General features: G+C 39.4%; 2 protein-coding genes across 3 annotated transcripts; both read left to right on the forward strand.

The window, feature by feature from the left end:
- Positions 1–231: 231 nt before the first annotated feature.
- On the forward strand, positions 232–12,144 carry LOC137726500 (probable LRR receptor-like serine/threonine-protein kinase At1g56130). Its single transcript, XM_068465434.1, has 24 exons — positions 232–698; positions 1,073–1,259; positions 1,406–1,477; positions 1,595–1,666; positions 1,895–1,966; positions 2,093–2,164; positions 2,282–2,353; positions 7,276–7,347; positions 7,438–7,509; positions 7,593–7,664; positions 7,771–7,842; positions 7,937–8,008; positions 8,190–8,255; positions 8,452–8,514; positions 8,700–8,744; positions 8,851–8,912; positions 9,152–9,537; positions 9,754–9,949; positions 10,050–10,214; positions 10,336–10,454; positions 10,602–10,812; positions 10,924–11,155; positions 11,304–11,454; positions 11,544–12,144. Exons 1-24 carry the CDS (start codon positions 587–589, stop codon positions 11,973–11,975), a joined length of 3,147 nt encoding a protein of 1,048 aa, XP_068321535.1. The 5' UTR covers positions 232–586; the 3' UTR covers positions 11,976–12,144.
- Positions 12,145–19,627: 7,483 nt separating this feature from the next.
- LOC137726503 (uncharacterized) lies at positions 19,628–22,721 on the forward strand. Of its 2 annotated transcripts, XM_068465437.1 has the most exons (5): positions 19,628–19,930; positions 20,362–20,442; positions 21,487–21,576; positions 21,684–21,737; positions 22,279–22,721. In XM_068465437.1, exons 1-5 carry the CDS (start codon positions 19,874–19,876, stop codon positions 22,540–22,542), a joined length of 546 nt encoding a protein of 181 aa, XP_068321538.1. In that variant the 5' UTR covers positions 19,628–19,873; the 3' UTR covers positions 22,543–22,721. The 2 variants fall into 2 exon arrangements, with proteins under 2 accessions (XP_068321538.1, XP_068321539.1); XM_068465438.1 differs by lacking the exon at positions 21,684–21,737.
- The last annotated feature ends 21 nt before the right edge of the window (positions 22,722–22,742 follow it).

Below are 22,742 nucleotides of genomic sequence, written 5' to 3' on the forward strand. Positions count from 1 at the left end.
ACCATCTGCTGAGCAAAAATGTTAATCCACTAGTCAATCCGTTGATATTTTCAACAAGAACCGTAGGTAAACATTTCAAGACTAAGTCATTAAAGCAGGTCAATCTGTAATATTATAATATACAATTCAAGTAATATGATCAAAGCCTTAGAACCTTGGACAGCAATATGTGCACATATAAATGGTCGATATATGACTAACATCTAGTGGTCTTGTTTTTACATGCATGATTCAGTCAGTGGGAGAGAAAACGGGTCGCCCGTAATAAGAAAAAGAAGAGAGACTTGTTCTGCTCTCCCAATTCACGAAGACGGAAGTCACTGGTTGGGCTGGTCCAACCAAGAAAGGCATGGGGCATTGCTTGTTCTGTTAGGTTCTTAGTAGGAGTCGTCTACCTTTTCTTCTTTTACTTCACGGTTTCCTTGATAGCTGGAAGTTCTCCAAAAGTACGAAGGCTGGAGGACTTTGTACCATCCATTCCAGTGTCGTTGAATTCTGTTCAACAGCCCAAGGATTTGGAGCGCATCTTTTGTATAGAAGTGTCGGCCGTTTAATTTCACTCCGTCGAGGAGAGCAAGTTCTGCACATGTACAATATGAAGATGAAATTGATGATGAGGATACTATTACTCTGCTTCCTCAGCTGTTTCTGGTTTCAGCTGTCCTTTGCTCAAAATGCTACCACTGATCCATCTGAAGGTTCTCTCTCTCTCTCTCTCTCTCTCTCTCTCTCTCTCTCTCTCTCTCTCTCTCTCTCTCTCTCTCTCTCCCCCTATACTCATACACACTTTGCCCCATATAAGTGTTTTTGACCAGGAACTGGGCTTCTTTCCCTCAACAAAATGACATTTTAAGTGTTCTTCGACAATATGAAATGAAGTTTCGAAGAAATTATTGTAAAGCCCTTTTTCTTCCCATATACAAAACATCCAAAAATTAAGGGTAACTTTCCTTTGTAATAATCAATTTGATCTCTCATTTGATTCAAGATGGTCTGGTAAGTGGTAACACAAGTCAAATTATGATGTGATATAATCTAATACACACAAGGACTGAATTAACTGAGAATGCAGTGAGGGCGTTGAACTCAATATTTGAACAATGGGACACACAAGCAGTGCCGGGGCTGTGGAATATCAGTGGAGAACCCTGCAGTGGAACCGCCATCAACGGCACCGAATTTGAGATCCCCGATAACAACCCAGCCATCGCTTGCGACTGTACTTACGACAACGGTACTACATGCCACATCACCAAACTGTATGTTAAACTACTCTCTCTTTATGAACAAGATTTCTATGCCAATGCTGATTTTTCGCTAGCTATACCTATATATATTAGTCAATAATTTGACTGTGCCACTCCATTTTATAAAGTTCTAAATGTTCAATCTTTTTGCTTTCCAGGAGAGTGCATGCTCTGTACAAACGAGGGGTGTTTCCAGAAGAATTCTTGGATCTAAGATATCTCGCAGTTTTGTATGAATTTTTTCCAACTCCCTTCTCTGTTTTTGGTTCATCAAAATTATCAATTGGAAATAAAAAATATAGTGATGTCGTAAGATTAAGGATTACATTTTGTTTCAATTTCTGTAGGAAAATTGATATGAATTATTTCAAAGGTCCCCTACCGGCATTCATTGGCAATATGTCTGCATTGATTATATTGTAAGTAGTGACAGAAAATTTGTTTAAGTACTCATACTTCTGATGAGAGTCTCGCAATTTGTATACTTCATTTTGAATATCATAATCTACAGTTATGTTCTTTACACCTTTTCTCTATTATTTACACCGTAATCTACACAAAACCATTATGATTTTATTGAATAATGCAGTACTAGTTTCTTGTAATGTAATGGTGCTTATCTTTAGTGAACTGATATCTCCATTCAGGTCAATTGGCCACAATTCATTCTCTGGGCCCATCCCCAAGGAGCTTGGAAATCTTACGGAGCTAAATATGCTGTAAGCCAAGAAAAATGAGAAAGCGTTCAGTAAAATTTTGTGTCATAAACATTAGATGCAGAACCTTCTATCACTCTTCAATAATTGCTTTCAAGTAATTGTTTGCCTATTCAACATGACTTGTAGGGCCATCGGATCAAATAATTTCTCCGGAACACTCCCTCCAGAACTTGGTAATTTAGTCAAGCTCCAGCAAATGTAAGTGGTTCGTTAAATCATCAAATTTGAATTACATGTTAGTTCCTTGTGCATAAGCAAAAATTGCACCTTATCGTATAAAATGGGTATTAATCAGTTGCCTTAAGATTTTCACAGTTACATGGACAGCTGTGGACTCAGTGGTGAAATTCCTTCAACATTTGCCAAGCTCACCAGTACGCAAATCTTGTAAGAACGTGTAAACTTTTGGATTCTCATTATTCTTCTCTACAAGGTTACAAGGATTTATATATACATGACTTCAAGTATCAAGATCAAATCACCCTAAATTAAGGGATACAAGTGTGTAGGTAGGACGGCTTATACTTTGTGGGTAGGACGGCTTATACTTTGTAGGTAGGACGGCTTATAGGACGGCTTGTACTTTGTAGGTAGGACGACTTATGACTACTAACAACCTTATCAACATCCCCCCGCAAACTTGACTCCGGGGAGGAGACAAAGTTTGAACACAGAGATCGAAAACGCGCCGTAGACAGCCCCTTCGTAAAGACATCTGCAAGCTGCAATGTGGAAGGCAGAAACTGAACTCGATGAGTACCAGAAGCAACTCGTTCACGAACGAAATGATAGTCAAGGGCAATATGCTTAGTGCGAGCATGAAACACGGGGTTAGCAGCCATGTACGTTGCACTTAAGTTGTCACAATGCATCAAAACAGGAAGACGAACAGGCACCCGTAGTTCATGTAGTAAACTGAGGATCCAAATGGTATCGGCACAAGCAAAGGCAAGAGCCCTATACTCCGCTTCAGCACTAGAGCGAGACACTGTCCGTTGCTTCTTGGCACACCAAGAAATTAAATTATTCCCCAAGTAAACACAAAAACCAGTTGTAGAACGGCGGGTGTCTGGACACCCCGCCCAATCCGCATCCGAATAGGCAGCAAGCTGAAATGGTTGAGCAGAGGGTGTGAACGTAATTCCCATGCCCAAAGTCGCTTTAAGATATCGCAAGATACGTTTAACAGCATCCATATGGTCAGTGGTAGGACGTCCCATAAATTGAGCGACAGTTTGCACCGCAAAGGAGATGTCAGGACGCGTTAACGTGAGATACTGAAGTGAGCCCACAATTTGTCTATAAAGGGATGCATCTGGAAGAGGTGAACCTGAGGTAGCAGATAAAGAAGTCTTGGCAGCAACTGGAGTAGGGCATGGTTTACACTCAAGCATATTACTACGTTTCAAAATATCAAGAGTATATTTGTTTTGTGTCAACCGGAGGCCAGAAGATAGATGGGAGACTTCGACACCCAAGAAATAGTGTAAACGCCCAAGGTCTTTAAGTTCAAACTCCTTACCCAAAACTGCAATAAAGGTTTGAAGTGGAGAAGAAGCATTACCCGTCAACACTATGTCATCAACATAGAGAAGAAAAATCAAAATTGTAGAACCCTGATGAAAAGTGAACATAGAGCTATCCGCCCTACTTTGAACAAAGCCAGAATGGACAAGGAAAGCACTGAGGCGTTGAAACCAAGCACGTGGTGCTTGTTTAAGACCATAGAGTGCCTTGTGCAATTTACACACATAATTAGGGCGAGTGGGATCAACGAAACCTGGCGGCTGCTGCATATAAACCTCCTCCATAAGAGAGCCATGAAGAAAAGCATTCTTCATATCAAGTTGATGAAGAGGCCACCCAAAGTGCACTGCTAAACTCAAAACTGTGCGAATCGTCGTAGGTTTAACCACGGGACTAAAAGTTTCTGAATAATCAACACCGGCTTGTTGGTGAAACCCCTTGGCGACAAGACGCGCCTTATGACGTTCAATCGAGCCATCCGAATTCTGTTTCAACTTAAACACCCATTTACAACCGACGATGTTGGCACGAGGAATCGGAGGAACCAAAGACCACGTACGTTGTTTTAATAGAGCATTGAATTCATCTGACATCGCCTGTCTCCATTCAGGGGACTTAGATGCTTGGCTATAACATGTAGGTTCAGAATCTTCCCCAACCAAAGCAATGAAGGCGTGAGGAATGGGATGGCGCGATGCAAAGTAAGACCGAGCTTTGGGTTTAAAGATACCCGATTTGGAGCGAGTTTGAGGTCCAATATATGGAACTGGGGCAGTAACAATAACGTGAGATGGCTCGCTAGCTGACGGGAGTAAGCTACCAGATGCAGGTGGAGCTATGACGCCAGGACCAGAGGGAGGCACAACACCTTGTCCAGTACCAGAATCTGAAGCAGCTGCTGCAGAGAGAGGAGCAACAGGTGGTTGCAGAGAACTAGTAGATGGCGGTGTAGGCAGAGTTTGCGTCTCAGAGGGCAGCGAGTAAGGTGCATGAATAATTGGCACAAATGCAAAGTCTGATGGTGGCATCGTGGAAGAAGCAGCAAGAGCACCATAAGGATAGGAGTCCTCATTAAAAATAACATGACGAGAGAGATATACTCGGCCAGTCGGAGGGTGAAGACATCGATAACCCTTGTATTGGTCACTGTAGCCAAGAAAAACACAAGCCAAAGATCTAGGTTGTAGTTTATTAGTCATATAATCACCAAGATACGGAAAGCAAGCACAACCAAAAGTTCGGAAAGCCATATAATCTGGAGACCGTCCAAATAGCATTTGGAATGAAGAGGCCCACTTAAGAACATGAGAGGGTAACCGATTCAAAACATAAACAGCGGTGCAAAGTGCCTCAGCCCAAAATGTAGGAGGAAGATTGGCAGCAAGTAACAATGTGCGTCCCATTTCAGAAATATGACGGTGTTTGCGTTCAGCAAGGCCGTTTTGCTGCGGGGTATGCGGACAAGAAAATCTGTGGTGAATCCCTTTTTGCGCACACAAGGTCCGAAACGATAAATTATCATACTACTTACCCCCATCACTTTGGAAGATTTTAACCATGGTCGAAAATTGATTATAAATAAGAGTGAGAAAAATATTAAAGTGAGTAAAAACCTCTGACTTATTACGCATAGGATAAATCCATGTATACCGTGTGTAGTCATCGGTAAACAAGACATAATAACGAAAATCGGAGACTGACAAAATAGGCGACATCCAAACATCAGAATGAATTAATTCAAAAGGAGACTTAGCATAATGTTCAGAAGAATGAAATGACAGACGATGGGATTTAGCCAACGCACAATGATTACAAAAATTTTTATTTGAAACTGAAAAGGACGAGCCTAATACATCACTAGAGGCTAATACACTAAGAACTTGACGAGATGGATGCCCAAGACGACGATGCCAAAGTGATGACGACGCTAAAACAGAAACAAAAGCACGTTTGGGAGCTGACCAATTCCTAGAGGCAAGACCAAGCTTAATGGGATAAAGGTCATCCTCACATGGGCCCTGAAAAAGAACAACACCGGTTTTTAAATCACGGATGACAAAACCCCAAGGAAAGAACGTTAAACTAACAAGATTATCACGTGTAAACTTAGCAACCGACAATAAATTCTTTTTAATTGCTGGAACATGTAAAACTTGGGATAATCGAAAAATAAACGACCCAGACTCAAATGAAATATTACCAGTGTGCGCAATAGGGAGGGCCTCACCACTACCAACAACCACCTTGTCATGAGAACCATACCCAGTAGCCAAAGTCATTGTTCGAGCATCACTCGTCATATGATGAGTAGCCCCAGTATCGGGATACCATGTTGGATCAGAGGGAGAAGCAAGATGCATACCAGCAAAGGCACGAGAGATATCATCATTTGAACGAGTAGCTTGAGGACACAATGCAGCAATGTGACCAAATTGGTTGCAGGCCCAACACTGAGGACCACGATTGACAGGAGCAGGTCCAAGAATACCAAGGCGTTGTTGTACAGCACCACGTTGACCATATCGCCCAACACCTCCATGTTGATTCGATCGGCCACCACTAGGGGTACGGGGAAACCGATTGCCACCAGAAGCACCATTGGGGCGAGAAGAAGAGTGACCACCGCGTCCATTAGACGAACCACCAACCGTATGACGGGCAGAATAGAAAGCAGAATGAGATGATGCAGCAACCTGTTTCATGGCGTGCTTGGACTCAAAGACTAGGAGACGGGTACGCAGATCATTAAAGGATGGCAGAGGTGGAAAATTGGTCAGGGCCAAGACAAGCATTTCATATTCAGGCCCCAAGCCGTTAAGCACATACGTAACCAAATCATCATTCTGAACAGGTTGACCAATGGAGGCCAATTGATCTGCCAAATGCTTGGCCAGACCCAAGTATTCTGCAATTGTTTGGTTCCCTTTCTGAAGAGAAAGCAACTGAAACCGATGATGGGTAGAATTGGCAAGGGATTGTTGAGAAAAATTCTGACGAAGATGCTCTCATATCTCACGAGAAGTGGACAGCCCAACAGTCAAAGAAAGAACGGGCTCAGTAAGCGTAGCACGTAGCAGGCTCACAAGTGTCTGATCAGTCTGGTACCACACAAGGTACTCGGGATTAGGAGTCGTAGTGACCACAGGAGGAACCACCGTAGAAGTAACATCAGAATCAACAGAAGCAGTGGGGGAGGCAGCAGGCGCAGGGGTGGTGAGAAAGAGAGGAGGACAGGGGTGAGTTCCATCAACAAAACGCCAAAGATTTTGGCCAATCAGAAAAGGCTTAACCTGACTTTCCCAAGGAAGATAGTTGGTTTCAGAAAGCTTAACGGAAACGAGGGTAGAGATATTGGGGATGGAAAAGGTGGAAGATGAAGTTGCGGAAGCCATGAAAAAAAAAAGGAGGATCAGAGGCTCAATACCATGTAAACTTTTGGATTCTCATTATTCTTCTCTACAAGGTTACAAGGATTTATATATACATGACTTCAAGTATCAAGATCAAATCACGCTAAATTAAGGGATACAAGTGTGTAGGTAGGACGGCTTATAGGACGGCTTATACTTTGTGGGTAGGACGGCTTATAGAACGGCTTATACTTTGTAGGTAGGACGGCTTATAGGACGGCTTGTACTTTGTAGGTAGGACGGCTTATGACTACTAACAACCTTATCAACAGAACGGCTCTTAAATCGTATTTTAGATTTGTTTGTTTATCTAGTACTTTGAGATTGCTTTTCTTGGATGAGCTTATTATAAGTCAACTTTTTGAATTTTAGTTGGGCATCGGACAGTCTTTTCTCAGGAAAGATACCTGATTTCATAGGGAATTGGACACAACTCACTTCTTTGTAAGCACAGAAAATTTTGATCTTATGCAGTTTATGAAAGCAGACCTGAGATGGATAATTTGTTCACAAGCTTCTTATATGTTTCTGTAGGCGATTTCAAGGGAACTCTTTCGAAGGGCCAATACCAACCGGCTTTTCTCAATTGACCTCATTGAAGTCTCTGTAAGTATAAATGTTTCATAAATTGTAATTCTTTCTCTTTCTCTGAAGACGGGATTTCAGTTATTTTGCATATAATTATGTAGGCAAATCAGTGATATATACGATGGGAGCTCCTCTCTTGATTTCATAAAAAATATGAAGAACTTGACTGAGTTGTAAGTGAAGATTCTTGTCGATCCATATACTTTCATCCAACTTTTTCCTTTTGAATTTTGATATCTTACTCCATCTACTTTTTATCAAATTTGATGTGAATAACAGAAAACTACGAAACGCATTAATCACTGGTATCATCCCATCTGATATTGGAGAATATCAAAGTCTACAGATACTGTACGTACCAGCGCATATAAGCGTGAGTCCCAACGAGGCCAATTAGTTTTCTTTCATTCTGATTGCTCCTCTCAACTTATCGTTGGTGTTGCAGGGATCTGAGTTTCAACAATTTGACAGGCCAACTCCCAAGTTCTTTGTTCACCATGAGTTCTCTTACATCCTTGTAATCCCCGTCATTATTATATTTTGCTTGCCTCATCATACATAAGTTATCAAATCTTTAACATTCCCTACTTTGATTGAAGATCTGGACTAATCCTTATAGATTTTGTGCACATCTGACCTTTTTCTTGCTCATCTCTTTTTCTTTTCTGGGTGCCTTCTACCATAATCGAAATGGCCAGGTTTCTTGGAAACAATAGTCTGTCTGGACCTCTTCCGAGCCAAAAGAGCAATCGACTTCAGACTATGTAAGTCCTCGTTTCTAAAAAGTAGTCCTATAGAATGTACTGAGTCTACTGACACTGAAACTAGAACTTTGTACGTGCGTGTGCACGTGCATGTATGTGTTTGTGCATTTTGTAAGCATTCTAATCCTTTATCTTACACAAGTTCTTATAACTTTCATGCATTTTGTGTCTTCTGATTCTATTTTGTTATTTGCAGAGATTTGTCTTACAATTATTTATCAGGAAGCTTTCCCCAGTGGGTGATCACAACATCGCAACTGTACGTCTCCTTTTATCTTTCATCTTCATTTTACAGTTTAAATACCCAGAATATGTTCGGACAAAAAATAGCACTGCGATTCGTTCTCACACTACTTGCCTATTAAGTTTTGATCTTGTACGTGGAATTTTCATTTGACAGAGATATATTTCTTCACATGTTAATTGATTAATGATTTTATGCAGGAACTTAGTGGTCAACAACTTCACATTTGACAAAAAAGACATAACGTGAGTTGAAGTTTCTGTTGCCGGTTTTTAGACAAGCAATACTATCACTACTCTTCCACTATATGTTTCTATCTAGATAACTAATAATTGTTCTTTGTGTTCGCAGTACTCTTCCTGGATTGAATTGCCTCCAGAGAAACTTTCCATGCAATCGAAATACCCCACGATGTAATTTGCTTTTATGTCACCCAACATTTATTGTTTTAACGCAATGTCATGTTAGAGGAAAAGGCATTGCTTCTCTAGTTATGTATACACATGGATCTAGATAGCAAGCATGTTTTCATAAGTTCAGTAATAAGCATAACTGGTCAGAAATATGTGACTCAAAAACATTAGTATGAGTCTTCAATTTGAAGTTTCATCGCTAATCATGGGTAGATTATGGTATTACATGAAACTTACAGATGCAAACTTCTCAATCAACTGTGGTGGACCGCAAATGATGGGACGTGATGGCATATTGTATGAGGCTGAAGACTCAGATCTTGGTCCAGCAACATTCAATGTAACCAGTATAAAGCAATGGGCCGTCAGCAATGTCGGTATGTTTTCTGACGGAGTGAACCGACCGTTTCTGGTAAATACCCTTGCACAAGTCACCGGAACAGATGTGACCCCAGAGCTTTTCCAGACTTCAAGATTGTCCCCAGGATCACTGAGATACTATGGCCTGGGTCTTGAGAATGGACCTTACACTGTAACATTGCACTTTGCAGAGACGGTTTTTGATAGGCGCATTCAGCAAACTTGGGAAAGTCTAGGACGGCGTGTATTTGATATCTATATTCAGGTACGGCTGCTTATGGAAAATAAAAAATAAAAATTCTAACTTATTTGAAGTAAAGACTCATTGGGTAGGTTTTCGATAGTTTAAGCTACTTTAATCAAAAACAAAAAATCATCAAGGTTTCAGTAAAAAAACATTGGTAGTTAGAGACCGCATCCAAAGTCTTCCATGATTTAAAGGAGACTAGACTTATTACCTAGCTCTTCATTTGGTTGCTAGGGTACCCGCAGGATAAAGGACTTTGACATATCCAAGGAGGCAGGTGGGGTTAACGTAGGAATTATGAAAAGATTCAATGTTAACGTGTCAGAGAATTATCTTGAAATTCATTTGTTCTGGGCTGGTAAAGGGACTTGTTGCATACCCAATCAAGGTGATTACGGCTCACTAATAGCAGCCATCCATGCTGCTTCAGGTATAATTTGTGTTAACTAGTAGAGATTTCCTATGAATGGTTTAAATGTATTTTTCTACTGCTAATTGACACTGAAGAATTCGTCTGTTTTATTGCTCAGATTTTACACCAACAGTTTCAGGGATTCCACCAACTACTTCAGGAAAGAAGAGCAGAACTGGGTTGATAGTTGGTATTGCAGTTCCTGTTGGAGTTGTGAGCTTGCTATTAATATTTGCGATTCTATATACGAGAAGGAAAAAATCAGAAAAAGAGGACGACGAAGGTAAACGACCATATTATTAGTGGTATCCAATTCAGGTTTCTCTGCTTTGACATTAACACACAGAAGTAGGAATGCTTTCACGAAAGTAAAACTTATGTCACAATGTTTCGTGAATGTGCAGATATTCTAGGATTAGGCCCTCGACCAAATACTTTCAGTTATTCTGAGTTGAGAGCTGCAACCGAAGATTTTAATCCTTCAAATAAGTTAGGAGAGGGAGGATATGGCCCTGTTTACAAGGTGAAATCCGTATTACATCAGTATCATGTCCTTGAAGTAATGACAAGAGAAAGGGAGAGAGAGCAAACGAGCGAGCAAGAGAAGAAAATAAAGCTTCTTTTTTCTTTCCCTTCATGTCAATAAATTGTGTTTCTATGTACATTGTAGGGTACACTTTCTGATGGGAGAGTAGTGGCTGTGAAGCAACTTTCAGTAGCATCTCACCAAGGGAAGAGTCAATTTGTATCTGAAATTGCTACCATATCTGTTGTGCAACATCGGAATCTAGTGAAATTGTATGGATGCTGCATTGAAGGCAGCCACCGCATTTTGGTTTATGAGTATCTTGAAAACAAGAGCCTTGATCAGGCACTTTTTGGTACAAACCTATCTACTTTTAGGTTGCATAGAAACGGCATTGTCTGCAGTTTCAAGCACTCTAAAATTGTTAAGAAATGTTTTTGATTGGATGTGTTCACTCATATTTCAGGAACAAGTAACTTGCACCTTGACTGGCCTACTCGATTCAATATATTGTTGGGAACAGCAAGAGGACTTGCTTACCTTCATGAGGAGTCAAGGCCAAGGATTGTACATCGAGATGTCAAAGCGAGTAATATTTTGCTCAGTGCAGAACTCTCCCCAAAAATATCAGATTTTGGATTGGCAAAGCTTTATGATGACGAGAAAACCCACATCAGCACCCGGGTTGCAGGGACAATGTTAGCCATCCTTTATTGTTTTTCCAGAGGATATATACATTACGGCCACACATTTATACTTGCATGAAATTTTAACACATCATGTTAATAATGCCTTTAATGATCTCAAGCAACATTGTGCAACCATTTTGATTATCTTGCATTGCAGAGGCTATTTGGCACCGGAGTATGCATTGTTTGGACATTTGACAGAGAAGGCCGATGTGTTTGGTTTTGGAGTCGTTGTTTTGGAGATCCTCAGCGGGAGACCAAACTCTTACAATAACTTGGATTCAGAAAAGATTTATCTTCTTGAATGGGTAGGAATTGCATTCGCCTAGCTTCATTTTGGCATTGTTGTGAAAAACTTATTTATACTTTCCTATGACCGTGGCATAATGTTTTTCAGGTATGGACTCTACATGAAAATGACCAAACTTTGGGGCTGGTGGATCCGAGATTGATAGAGTTTGATGAAACTAAAGCAACTAGATTGATAAGAGCAGCTCTCATGTGCACGCAGGGATCACCGATGGCGAGGCCATCTATGTCACGCGTGGTTGCAATGCTCTCTGGAGACATTGACATAGGCACTGTCATGTCGAAGCCAAGCTATTTGACAGACTATGATTTTAAAGATGTAACAACGGTGTCAACAAGTCGATTTTTAGTGGGGGATGATACCCCATCAACTGCATCCAAGGATAGTAATGTTCACCTCAACTATCAGCCGGGAGGCAGCAATGCAAGTGGCGCTAACACTCCCTGGATTGACCCTGCGCCTTCTCCTGTAAACGTCACTCAATCACTGCTAGCTGGCATTAGAGGAGAAGGAAGGTGATAAATATGGAGAAATGATTTCCGCATACTCCCTTTATCTCTTTGCGCACCATTGTACTTGTTTTGGACCCTTTCCTTCTATATAATACACATTTAAATAATTAATTGTAATTGTACATTAGCTTTGGCTTTTGGTAGTGGGCAGGGGACTGGCATGCCAGATTTGAATATATCTTTGGCAAATGGAGATATGTTCACGAAATGTTTATAGATATGTTCACGAAATGCCAGATTTGAATATATCTACTTATTCTTACAAAATGTTTATAGATATGTTCACGAACCACCACTGGATGGAGATCCCACTACTAAAATTTGAGAAAAACTAATGAAAATAGCTTGAAAACTTTGAGTTTTAACAATAAGGACAAAATAAAGGGTTAAGTGAATAGTACCAGGATTAACTTTTTAGTGTAAAAATATGATTTTTCGTTAAAATGAACAGTACCACGAGTTTTTCGTTAAAGTTCCCTAAAAGTTAAGAATGTGTTCAGGGTATTCAGATAAGTTAATAAGGCCTTTCTGGGTCTATAAATGTAGCCTAGATGTTGATGGTCCAGTTGCAGAATAGAGGAGAAGGCAAATTTTTTATTTGTCACCTTAACTTGTATTCAAATTTCAATTTGTTACCTTTTTTTGAAATAATTTATGAGGAGAGAATTTTGAACGTGGGACACTTGGGTGGAAACGCAATAGCATATTCATTACAATATTGACTGCAATACAAAAACAAACTCAAAATTATGAGTATATTTGTTATAGAGTGTTACAATCTTTTCACGATTCAGGTCTAACATCAACAACATTTTCTACTTTTGGATTCAAATATGAGCTTTCCTCCCTAAAAAATTAGGCAACAATTGAAATGATTTGGAGCCTAAGTTTTTAGGAGCGGAAAGTTCATGTTTGGAGTTAAAAGGAGAACAATGTCGTGTATGTTAAGCTTGATCGTGAACTAAAACAACTTTATATAAGAGGCATGTGCAAGTGTAATACTCCGTATTTTAAAAAGTGGACATATATATATATATATATATATATATATATATATATATATATATATATATATATATATAAGTGTCAAAGTGTCAAAGTACTTTTAATTTGTGTTTTACGCTAAAGTTTGATAAACCAAGTTCTTTTTTTTTTCATTAGTTAACAAATACATATATGTTTCACCAATACTTTGCTACTCTTTTGGTTTTAGTTTGAGGTGTGATTATAACCATGGGTTTTGGAGCTTTTAATTCACCATCATCTGGATATCCCACCAATTTGTAGAGTTACCATATGTTTTGTTCCAACAAGCTTACCATAAGATAAACCTTAACGTGGCCTTAGACATGCATCCACCTTACATGATATTTTTTTGTTCATGATTAGCTTAACACATGTTGCTTTGCTATTGGAACATATTTCATTATTAATGATTAGTTTAACGAATTGTCTTGCTCTTCGAACACATATTATGGCTAATAATTTGCCCACTACTTGGCGTCTTTCTATTGGAACACTGGGAAGCTTTTATCCTCAAGTTAGATTGTACATGTTGTGAGAAGGAAGATCTCATACGATCCCTATAAAGGAAGGAGCAAGAACTAGAAGAAGGACACGAGGAAAAAAAAGGAGAACACCACACCAGCAAGAACACACTACCAAAAAGAATGTAAACGCTTTAAGTCATCTTTCATACTGTGTATTTGTAAGTCTCTCATATATAGTGAAATACAAATGAAAGCAAACCCCAGTGGATATAATCAATTTGGTGAACCACTCCAATACTGTGTGTTTATGTGAATGTTTGTGTTATCAAGTTCTAGTGAAGCACCATTATCCAACTCCGTGTAGCACCACCAAATCTCCCTCTATTTTTCAACGAGAATCCTGAGAAAGAAATCACATACAAATCCCAGAAAATGCATAAGAGCTTACCCAACAAATCTCTACACCAAACTCATCATCATTTTCTCCTAGTTATCAAAAGAAAGAATTTCGAGAACCAGAAATTCGTCATATCTGTTTTGCAGATCAAATTACCATTTTCTTTAGTTCAAATCAAAAAGCCGTCTTCAAGAAAGTTGTTCGTTAACTCGTTAAATACAATATATCCAAATATGAGATCCATAGGAGCTGTATAACTTCAGAAACTCAGGTATAATCAGTGACTGCTCAGCACTCGTCTGTCAACCAGTCAGGTCTGTTGTGAGCTTCGAAACTACGTTTTCTCTTACTCATATCAAAATACTTTCTTCATAAAAATTGTTCCTTATTCTCTCTACCTTAACATATCAAAGTCTCAGAAAGATCTAACTGTCCATTCATTACAGAAAGTCTCAGAAAATCCTCAGAAAACCTTACAGTCATGTTTGGAGCTTAAAAATCCAACTTACTGTGATCAAACAAAAACACTTCCTTCACAAAAATTATTCCTTATCATCTCTTCTATAAATTATCCAAAAAGCTCGACTACCTAATCTGTATGTTGGCCTATACATCAGTTTGAGCAGCTTATGTAAGGTTTGTTTGGAAATTATATTTGTATTTCACAAATGAATAAGTTTACAATATGAGTATATATACTAGTTGTGAGCCAAAAGCAAGTCACAACACTTTCTAACTAAGAGAAAACAAACCTATAACAAACTAACAGTTTTACTTAGTCTCTAAGTATTATCTCTTGAGGATGAATTTACAATAGTATCCTTAATATCCCCCCTCAAACGAAACTGGAGAGGTCGAAGTGGAAGTTTGGCACGGAGGAACAGAAATCTGGGCTTGGACAGAGACTTAGTACAGATATCAGCAACTTGGTCCTGGGAGCATATGAAATGAAGAGAGACCTGCTGAGCCAGAACCTGTTCACGGATATAATGATAGTGATCTCGACATGTTTGGTGTGAGCATGGAAAACAGGATTCTTAGCAAGAGACAGGGCAGAGATATTGTCACACCAGAGGTGAGGAGAGCAAGGTAAACAATACCCAATATCAGTAAGCAGTTTACAAATCCAAGTGATTTCAGAGGCAGTGTTAGCAAGGGAACGATACTCAGCCTCGGTGGAAGAACGAGCAACAGTGAGTTGCTTCTTAGCACTCCAACTAATAAGAGAATTGCCCAGATAAATGCAATAACCTCCAGTAGAGCGCCTGTCTAACGAACAACCTGCCCAGTCAGCATCGGAGAAGGCCGTGAGAGAGAGAGGAGAGGAGGATTTAGTAAACCATAGGCCAAGATCAAGAGTGCCCTTAAGATAGCGAAGAATACGCTTGACAGCTTGAAAATGGGACACTCGTGGAAGATGCATGAACTGACAGACAAGATTAACAGCAAAACTAAGATCAGGCCGTGTCCAGGTTAAGTATTGGAGAGCACCTACCAAGGATCGATACTCGGTAACATTTTCAAGAGGAGGAGAGTCATGATCAAGTTTGGAGGTGCTAAGGGGTGTTGCACAGGGCTTGGCACCAACCATGTTTGCTTTAGTAAGCAAATCAAGAATGTATTTAGTTTGAGATAAGAAAATGCCAGTAGAGGAACGTTTGACCTCAATGCCAAGAAAGTAGTGTAAAGCTCCAAGGTCCTTGATGGGAAACATAGCACTGAGTTTGTGAATCACAGCTTGACAGGCAGCAGAGGAAGGACCAGTAACCAAAATATCGTCCACATAAACCAGGATGAAGATTAAGGAAGGATCCGTTTTGACGAAGAGAGAGTGGTCACTCTGAGAACCAACAAATCCAAGTGAATGAAGAGCAGCATGCAGTTTATCATACCAGGCTCGAGGAGCCTGTTTCAGACCATATAAGGATTTATGGAGCTGACAGACATGATTCGGTTTAGAGGGATCTTGAAAACCAGGTGGTTGCTGCATAAAGACCGATTCAGAAAGAGTACCATGCAAGAAGGCGTTGCTGACATCAAGTTGATTCAAGAACCAGTCAAATTGAACAGCAAAAGTAAGGAGAAGACGAATTGTCACAGGTTTAGCCACAGGGCTAAAGGTCTCAGTGTAGTCAAGACCTTCTTGTTGATGAAATCCCTTAGCAACCAGCCTGGCTTTATAACGATCAATAGAGCCATCGGGCTTCCTTTTAATCCGAAAGACCCATTTACAACCCACTAGGTTTTGAGAGGGATGGGAAGGAACCAATGACCAGGTTCGAGTGTGTAAGAGAGCAGTAAATTCCTCCTGCATTGCAGTGCGCCAATGGTGATGTTTGGAAGCTTGAAGATAAGTGGTGGGAAGATAATCTGGTAACAATTGAGAAGGTAGAGGATGTTTAGTGGCAGTGAGGGCTCGAGGCCTGTATATACCAGATTTTGAGCGAGTTTGCATAGGATGAGTGTTTAACAGTGGGGAGGAAGAGGCAGGGGGTGGGGAAGCTGAGAAAGAAACAGGGTGAAGAGGAGGGTGAGTGGAAAGGATAGGTTGAGGGGAAGGGACAGGTTGAGGGGAAGGGACAGGAGGAGAAGAAGGAGGAGGGATTGAGGTAAAAGTAAGAGAAGATGGTATAGGAGAGGTGGAGAGGGTAGAGGGAGGGTGGGAAGAGAGAGGAGGAGGAGGAAGAGTATGAAATGGAAATTGAACCTCATCAAAGACCACATGCCGAGAGATGTACAGTCTCCCTGTACCAGGATCAAGACATTTGTAACCTTTATGGTGAAGGCTGTACCCCAGGAAAACACAATGCTTGCTCTTAGCATCCAGCTTGGAAGAAATATAAGGCTTCAACCATGGGAAGCATAAGCAGCCAAAAACTCGCAGTGTACTATAATTAGGAGCTTTCTGGAAAAGAGACTCCCAAGGAGAAGGGCGAGATAGAGTAGGCAACCGATTTATGAGATAAATGGCAGTAGTAAACGCATCAACCCAATAGATATGAGGGACTTTAGAGGCTGCCAAGAGAGTTCTTGCAGTTTCCACAAGATGGCGATGTTTACGTTCTGCACATCCGTTTTGTTCAGGAGTGTGAGCACAGGACAATTGACGTTGAATGCCATGTTGAGCCAGGAAATTGGAAAATTGAGTGCTCAAGAATTCACCACCAGAATCAGATCTTAGAGCAATTATTTTAGTACACAAAACATTCTCAACCAATGACTTATATTGCATGAAACACGAGAGTACATCAGATTTGTAACGCAGAGGGTAGAACCAGCAATATCTAGTAAAGTCATCCACAAATATGACATAGAACCGAAAACCTTCCTTAGAAGCAATAGGAGAGGGGCCCCAAACATCCGTATGAATTAGTTCTAGGGGTTTCTTTGTAGTACTAGTAGTAGAAACAAATGGCAACCGAGAACTTTTGCCTAATACACAAGAGGAGCAAAGAGAAGTGCTCTTATTCTGTAACATAGAGATACGAGAGCTGGAAGCTAGCTTATTAAGAACTGCAACAGAAGGATGGCCCAATCGTCCATGCCAAAGAGTCCTGGAAGCTTTGGGAGCAGCAGTGAGAGCGAGATGCCTGGCAGTAGTACAAGAATGTGGAGGAAACTGATAGAATCCATGCTGAACAGGACCTTTAAAACGCATCCTCCCCGAAGAAAGATCCTTCACAACGAAGTGAGATGGATAAAGATGCATGGAGACTTGATTATCAATTAAAAAACGATTGGCAGACAGAAGATTGTGTTTCAGAGCAGGCACATACAACACAGATTTGAGTGCAAAATTACTAGGTGAAGCAGTAAGAAGAGAAGAGCCAGAATGAGTGAAAGGCAAACCTTTGCCATCACCAATATACACTTGTTCAGGGCCTGTGTAAGCTTCAGGATTCTGGAGCGTGGCATAGTTGTTGGTCATGTGAGAGGTGGCACCGGAGTCGACAATCCACGGAGAAGAAGAAGGATTGGAGGTGCTAGCAGCCAAAGCCGATTGAGAGGACTTGGTATTATAGTGAGGATCCATGCGATGAGGACAGGCGCAGGCCTCATGATCAGATTGGCGACAGATTTAACACGAGAGTTTCCGGGTGGATGAAAAATTCGGGCGAGCACCACGATTGAACCTCTGATTATTGCCTCGATGAAAGTGGGAAAACCTCTGAGAATTAGATTGCCTGAAATTACCTCGATTATACTGATTGCTCCGATTAGAATTACGATCCAGTCCACGACTGGAATAAGTTTACAATATGAGTATATATACTAGTTGTGAGCCAAAAGCAAGTCACAACACTTTCTAACTAAGAGAAAACAAACCTATAACAAACTAACAGTTTTACTTAGTCTCTAAGTATTATCTCTTGAGGATGAATTTACAATAGTATCCTTAATAAGGTTGAGCTGGCCTTCTCAGCCAGCCTCTTTGGCCTACATCTCCATTTTATCTTGCTCACCAATTCTACTCTTGTTACATATGCAAATTTTCAGCTATATTAAAGAAGATAAGGGTTTGAAGAAAAGCATAAAAGGAGGAAAGAGAAAGAGAGGTGTCGAGGGAGTTGTGAAAGGCAAGGAAAAGAAAAGAAAAGAAAAGAGTATGAGCAACAAGTTAATAAAAATGAAAACAACAGAGAGAGAGAGAGAGAGAGAGAGAAGAGTGTTGTTTTGTAGTTTGTCATCTGTGATAAGAGAAAGAAGGGGGTGTTTGTGGGAAGTGAAGGTGTGAGAATAGCCTACCGGAAGGGAAAGAACTGGAAGAAAAGAAGGAAAATAATGAGGTTTTGGAAGGTTGGGAGAGAGTTGAAAAGAAAGAAAGTGGTAAGAGGGAGTCGGTTAATGAGAAGAAAAAAAATGTGAGTTGGTGTGGGTAAAAGGGTTTTGAATCTGATCCACACTAAAAATAAAGAACAAGAATTAATGAAAGGCGAAATATACGAAAGTGTTAAAATTGAAATAATGAAATTTTAAGGAGAACAACAACATGATGGTAATATAATCTTTTACCTATTTAACTTTAATTCTTGCTGATATCATTTTATTTGACGTTAATGATGCTTTATGTGTTTGGATTGATAAATGAATTATTGTTTTACACTTTACATTTGGATAATCATGAGAATATTGGCTTTCATATGTTGCTTTAAATATGCATAAGCATTCATGCAAAGCAAGACAAAGAGTTGAAAGATCTCATCTATAAATATCCAAGCTAGGGTTCCCTCTAAGGAGATATAACGCATATCTGATATCTCATCTAACATGTACATGTTCAAACACATCTCTACATGCTCATCCAACTCATGCATGGAATTACATGCGATTTGATTCTCCCTTTTTGACGAGGAGATATGTAGGCAATCATTTTCGAATTTAGTTACATCCCCCCAAACAATTCTCCTATTTATCGATGTTCAAGAGATTCCAACGATTATTCGTATATCAACGATTATGCGCGAATTTGATTCCAACAGTAGGAATAGTAATGTATTTCTACAATGTAAGATGTAATTCATGCCGTTTGTGTTTACCACATGGTTTTGTTTACCAAAAACAAAACAAAGCAAAACAAAAAAAAAAAAAAAAAAAAAACAACAACATGATTTTCAGATTGGGCTGAGTTTTTCTGATTTCTTGATTAATTTTTCCTACTATTTTGGGCCTAGCCCAGTAGATTTTGAGCTTTTAGTCAGTGATTACCTTTTTTTCATTAAAATAAAAAGAAAATGAAACTAGAACCAGATCTAACCTCTAACATCTAACTTACTTACTTTATTGTTTGATTCACAGAACCAAAACTGGACTGATTTGATTTGATTTGAACAAGAGAACAGCATGGTTGGGTTCCACCATTCCAGTTCTAAAGGGGAAACTGAACTAGGTCGGTTCGTTTGGTCGCCGACATTACTGTCGATATAAATTCTAGTTCCAAGAAAACTGGAAAACCCAAGACCTAAAATTACATAAAATTCAAAAGAACCGAGAGTCTACAAAAGAAGGCGGCAAGTTTCAATGTCAACTGCGGTTGGCGATGTCTCAGAAAGCCTCTCAGATATCGACGACTCCGAGGTATGCAGATAAAGCAGGCATTGCTTTCTTATTATTTTCTTTCAATTTTCTGAAATGTTTTCGTCGAATGGTGTCTGCCCATTCTCCATAAGTTGATGAATTTTAGGTAGGTGCTCAAATATTTCGATGATAATAAGAATTTTTAGTTTGCATGCGACGTTGTTGGAATTTTATTTCGTAGTTATTGTGAAAAGTTCAGTTCTTGGTTCATGACAATCGACCACATTTTCCATGTCTGATAATTAAGGGGATAAATTTAATCAAACGCAAAAGCAGAGATCCTGAAAGTTACACCCACCAGCCCATCAGAGAACACTTCCAGCATAGCCCACTCGGTAGTCCGTATGGCGATTTGGATTCCTATGTGATTGTTGCTTCTATTTTTCGTTTGTGAATTTCGATATGGAAGAACTCATGCTTCTGTTTTTTAGGTTGCTGGGTACCTTAACAGCAAGGAGGCGGCGCGGTTTAAAAGATTCATTTGGGAAGTACTTAACAAGGACTATGATCAGGTAATGCCTTTGCAAGTTTGTAAGTTTTGGCACATTTGTTTTCACAAGGATTTGGTGCAATGTTAGGCAATTTCGTAGTTTCTGTTTATTCGATGGTTTTGTTCTTATTTTTCATCTATGTTTTTTATGGCCACGACTGTTCAGAGTGAACGATTGAGCGGATTTTGCATTTGATCATGACCGTACTAGTATACATTTTCCTTGTATGGGTTTCTGGTTTTCTTCCTTCCACTCTTTGCCTCTGCATTCTTCCTTTACTCTTTAGCTCTGTGATTTTTTGGAAGTTCTTAACTCAATTCTTTCTTTGTAGTACTTCTGTACTCTCTCTTTTCGTACTTGATTCAAAAACCCTAATCTTTGACCTCTCTTTGCTTTCTGGTTTCTCTAACTTTTAACCCCCAAATTCAAAAAGCATGCTGCTAACTAAAATTTGCAACAAACAGTTTGTCTTCCAGACAATTAACTTGTTTTTAGTCCTAATCTTTGAAACTATGGCTAATCTACAAACAATACTTCTTTTAAGATCCTAAGCACATAAAACAACAAATTCTGAATCCTTAAGCCCCACTAAATAGGCAATTTCAGTTATGATAGAGCACATGTCTTGGAAATGGTGTCTTGCTTGCACTTTTTATGCATTTCGTTGCAGTAAAATCATTCCTTTCAAAGAAGGACCTTCTAACCAAAACCTTGAATTTATTCATTATATCACTGGATATGGCTAGCTTAGCTATGTGGTTTATCCCAATATTGACTTCATTTGAGTTTATCTTTGCATTTTTCTACTGTCATGTATGCATTGTTCTCTAAAGTGTATGCTTGGAAGATTCATTCAGCTTATTCACCATTCTTCGCCGTTTGTGCCTAAATTCTCAACTGTTATTGGAGTCACACCTGCTTACAAATTAGTATTTTTTTAATCTTATCTGCATTTGATTTATTTTTTAGTTTTTCCCTTTTGTTTATCTGTCTTTGTTTTACTGCCAGCATTGAGCCTTACTTATCGATTTCTAATTTTCTACATACAATGGATAAATTTGGCAGGGAAAGAGTAGAAAACGAGCCAGAAAAGCCAAGAAAGCTGCACCTGCAGAAAAAACCGCTAAAGTTTCTACTGTGATAAATAACAAGGAGGTAAGGGAATTAGCTGATGGATATGCTTCGTTTAAGTATTATTCCTCCAGCATGATGCAACTTATATCTTATCCAACAATTATTTACATGGCATTCTTTTTTCGCAGAGGCTGAGTTCGAAAATCGACTTTGATGCTTTGAAGAAATTAAATGAAAAGCTTGTAAGTATCTTTTTACTGGCTTATTTTAGAATCATTCTTGCGGTACTCATAGCTCTGCAATTTGCGTATTATGTTGTCAAACATTATATGTCTCGTTGCCTGTGAACCTAATGCAGATTGCAAAAGACTAAAAGAGCCAAACAAACCTGGTAGACTAATAGTATGTCAAACTTTGACAGTCGTCACAAGTTACTTGTTTATGTCTGGTCAGTCGGCAGACACCAATTTTTGTATAGTGGAATAAAGGTCTATTGAAGTTGTACAAGCTATGGCAGGATAAAACCTAAATATGTGAAACCATGATCTTTATACAGGTTGTTTGCTAATCGAGCAGCTAATGGAAGACTTTAGGAAATAGGAAATGTTATATCTTGTTATATGGTTGATAGTTTTTTGGCCATATATGATAATTTTGCAATTGTAATTCCTTGTTAGGAATCCTAAGAGGTTTTAGAATGTCTGTTTTTACGAGCATCGGCCAGAACTTGTCAATGTATCCTGAATTTGCTTAATCTGACCTTTTTCTCCGTCTGTTTTTCAGCGACCTGGATTTGAAGAATGCAAAGAGTCTAATTGCGGCAGCGGTAAGCGGCTGTCAAATCAGAAAAAGATTCATTTTGAAGTTAGTCATGATGAGGAGCTCGAACATGAAAATATGTACAGTGAAGAGGCTGAAGCCGGAGAAGGCTACGACGATGATACACATGTTGCAAATGACGAATATAATGGATACAATTATGATGAAGAATACAATTACGATGAGGGATATAATAACGACGATGGATATGATTTTGACGAATTGTGATTCAAATGGTCAATGTTGTTTTCTTGATTTTGGTTAACTTTTCGTGATTCAGTGAATTCATGTTGTGATCGAAGGGTTAACTGATTATCTGTCCTGTTTTTTGAGAATTTTTTGAGAAGCATTTACTGGTTCTTAACAATTGTATCTGTCTGAGGAATACAAATTTGAGGATTGGATCATGTTATGATCTAAAAGCTTAA

This window comes from Pyrus communis, chromosome 2 (assembly GCF_963583255.1).
Source record: "Pyrus communis chromosome 2, drPyrComm1.1, whole genome shotgun sequence".
NCBI lineage: Eukaryota > Viridiplantae > Streptophyta > Magnoliopsida > Rosales > Rosaceae > Pyrus > Pyrus communis.

What these genes read in the sequence shown, in the direction of transcription:
- LOC137726500 (XM_068465434.1), top strand. Translation starts at nt 587, where the DNA reads ATGTACAATATGAAGATGAAATTGATGATGAGGATACTATTACTCTGC. An exon ending in GATATGGCCCTGTTTACAAG is followed by an intron (nt 10,455 to 10,601) that starts GTGAAATCCGTA and finishes TGTACATTGTAG; the next exon opens with GGTACACTTTCTGATGGGAG. An exon ending in ACCCGGGTTGCAGGGACAAT is followed by an intron (nt 11,156 to 11,303) that starts GTTAGCCATCCT and finishes CTTGCATTGCAG; the next exon opens with AGGCTATTTGGCACCGGAGT.
- LOC137726503 (XM_068465437.1), top strand. Translation starts at nt 19,874, where the DNA reads ATGTCAACTGCGGTTGGCGATGTCTCAGAAAGCCTCTCAGATATCGAC. An exon ending in TTAACAAGGACTATGATCAG is followed by an intron (nt 20,443 to 21,486) that starts GTAATGCCTTTG and finishes TAAATTTGGCAG; the next exon opens with GGAAAGAGTAGAAAACGAGC. An exon ending in CTGTGATAAATAACAAGGAG is followed by an intron (nt 21,577 to 21,683) that starts GTAAGGGAATTA and finishes CTTTTTTCGCAG; the next exon opens with AGGCTGAGTTCGAAAATCGA.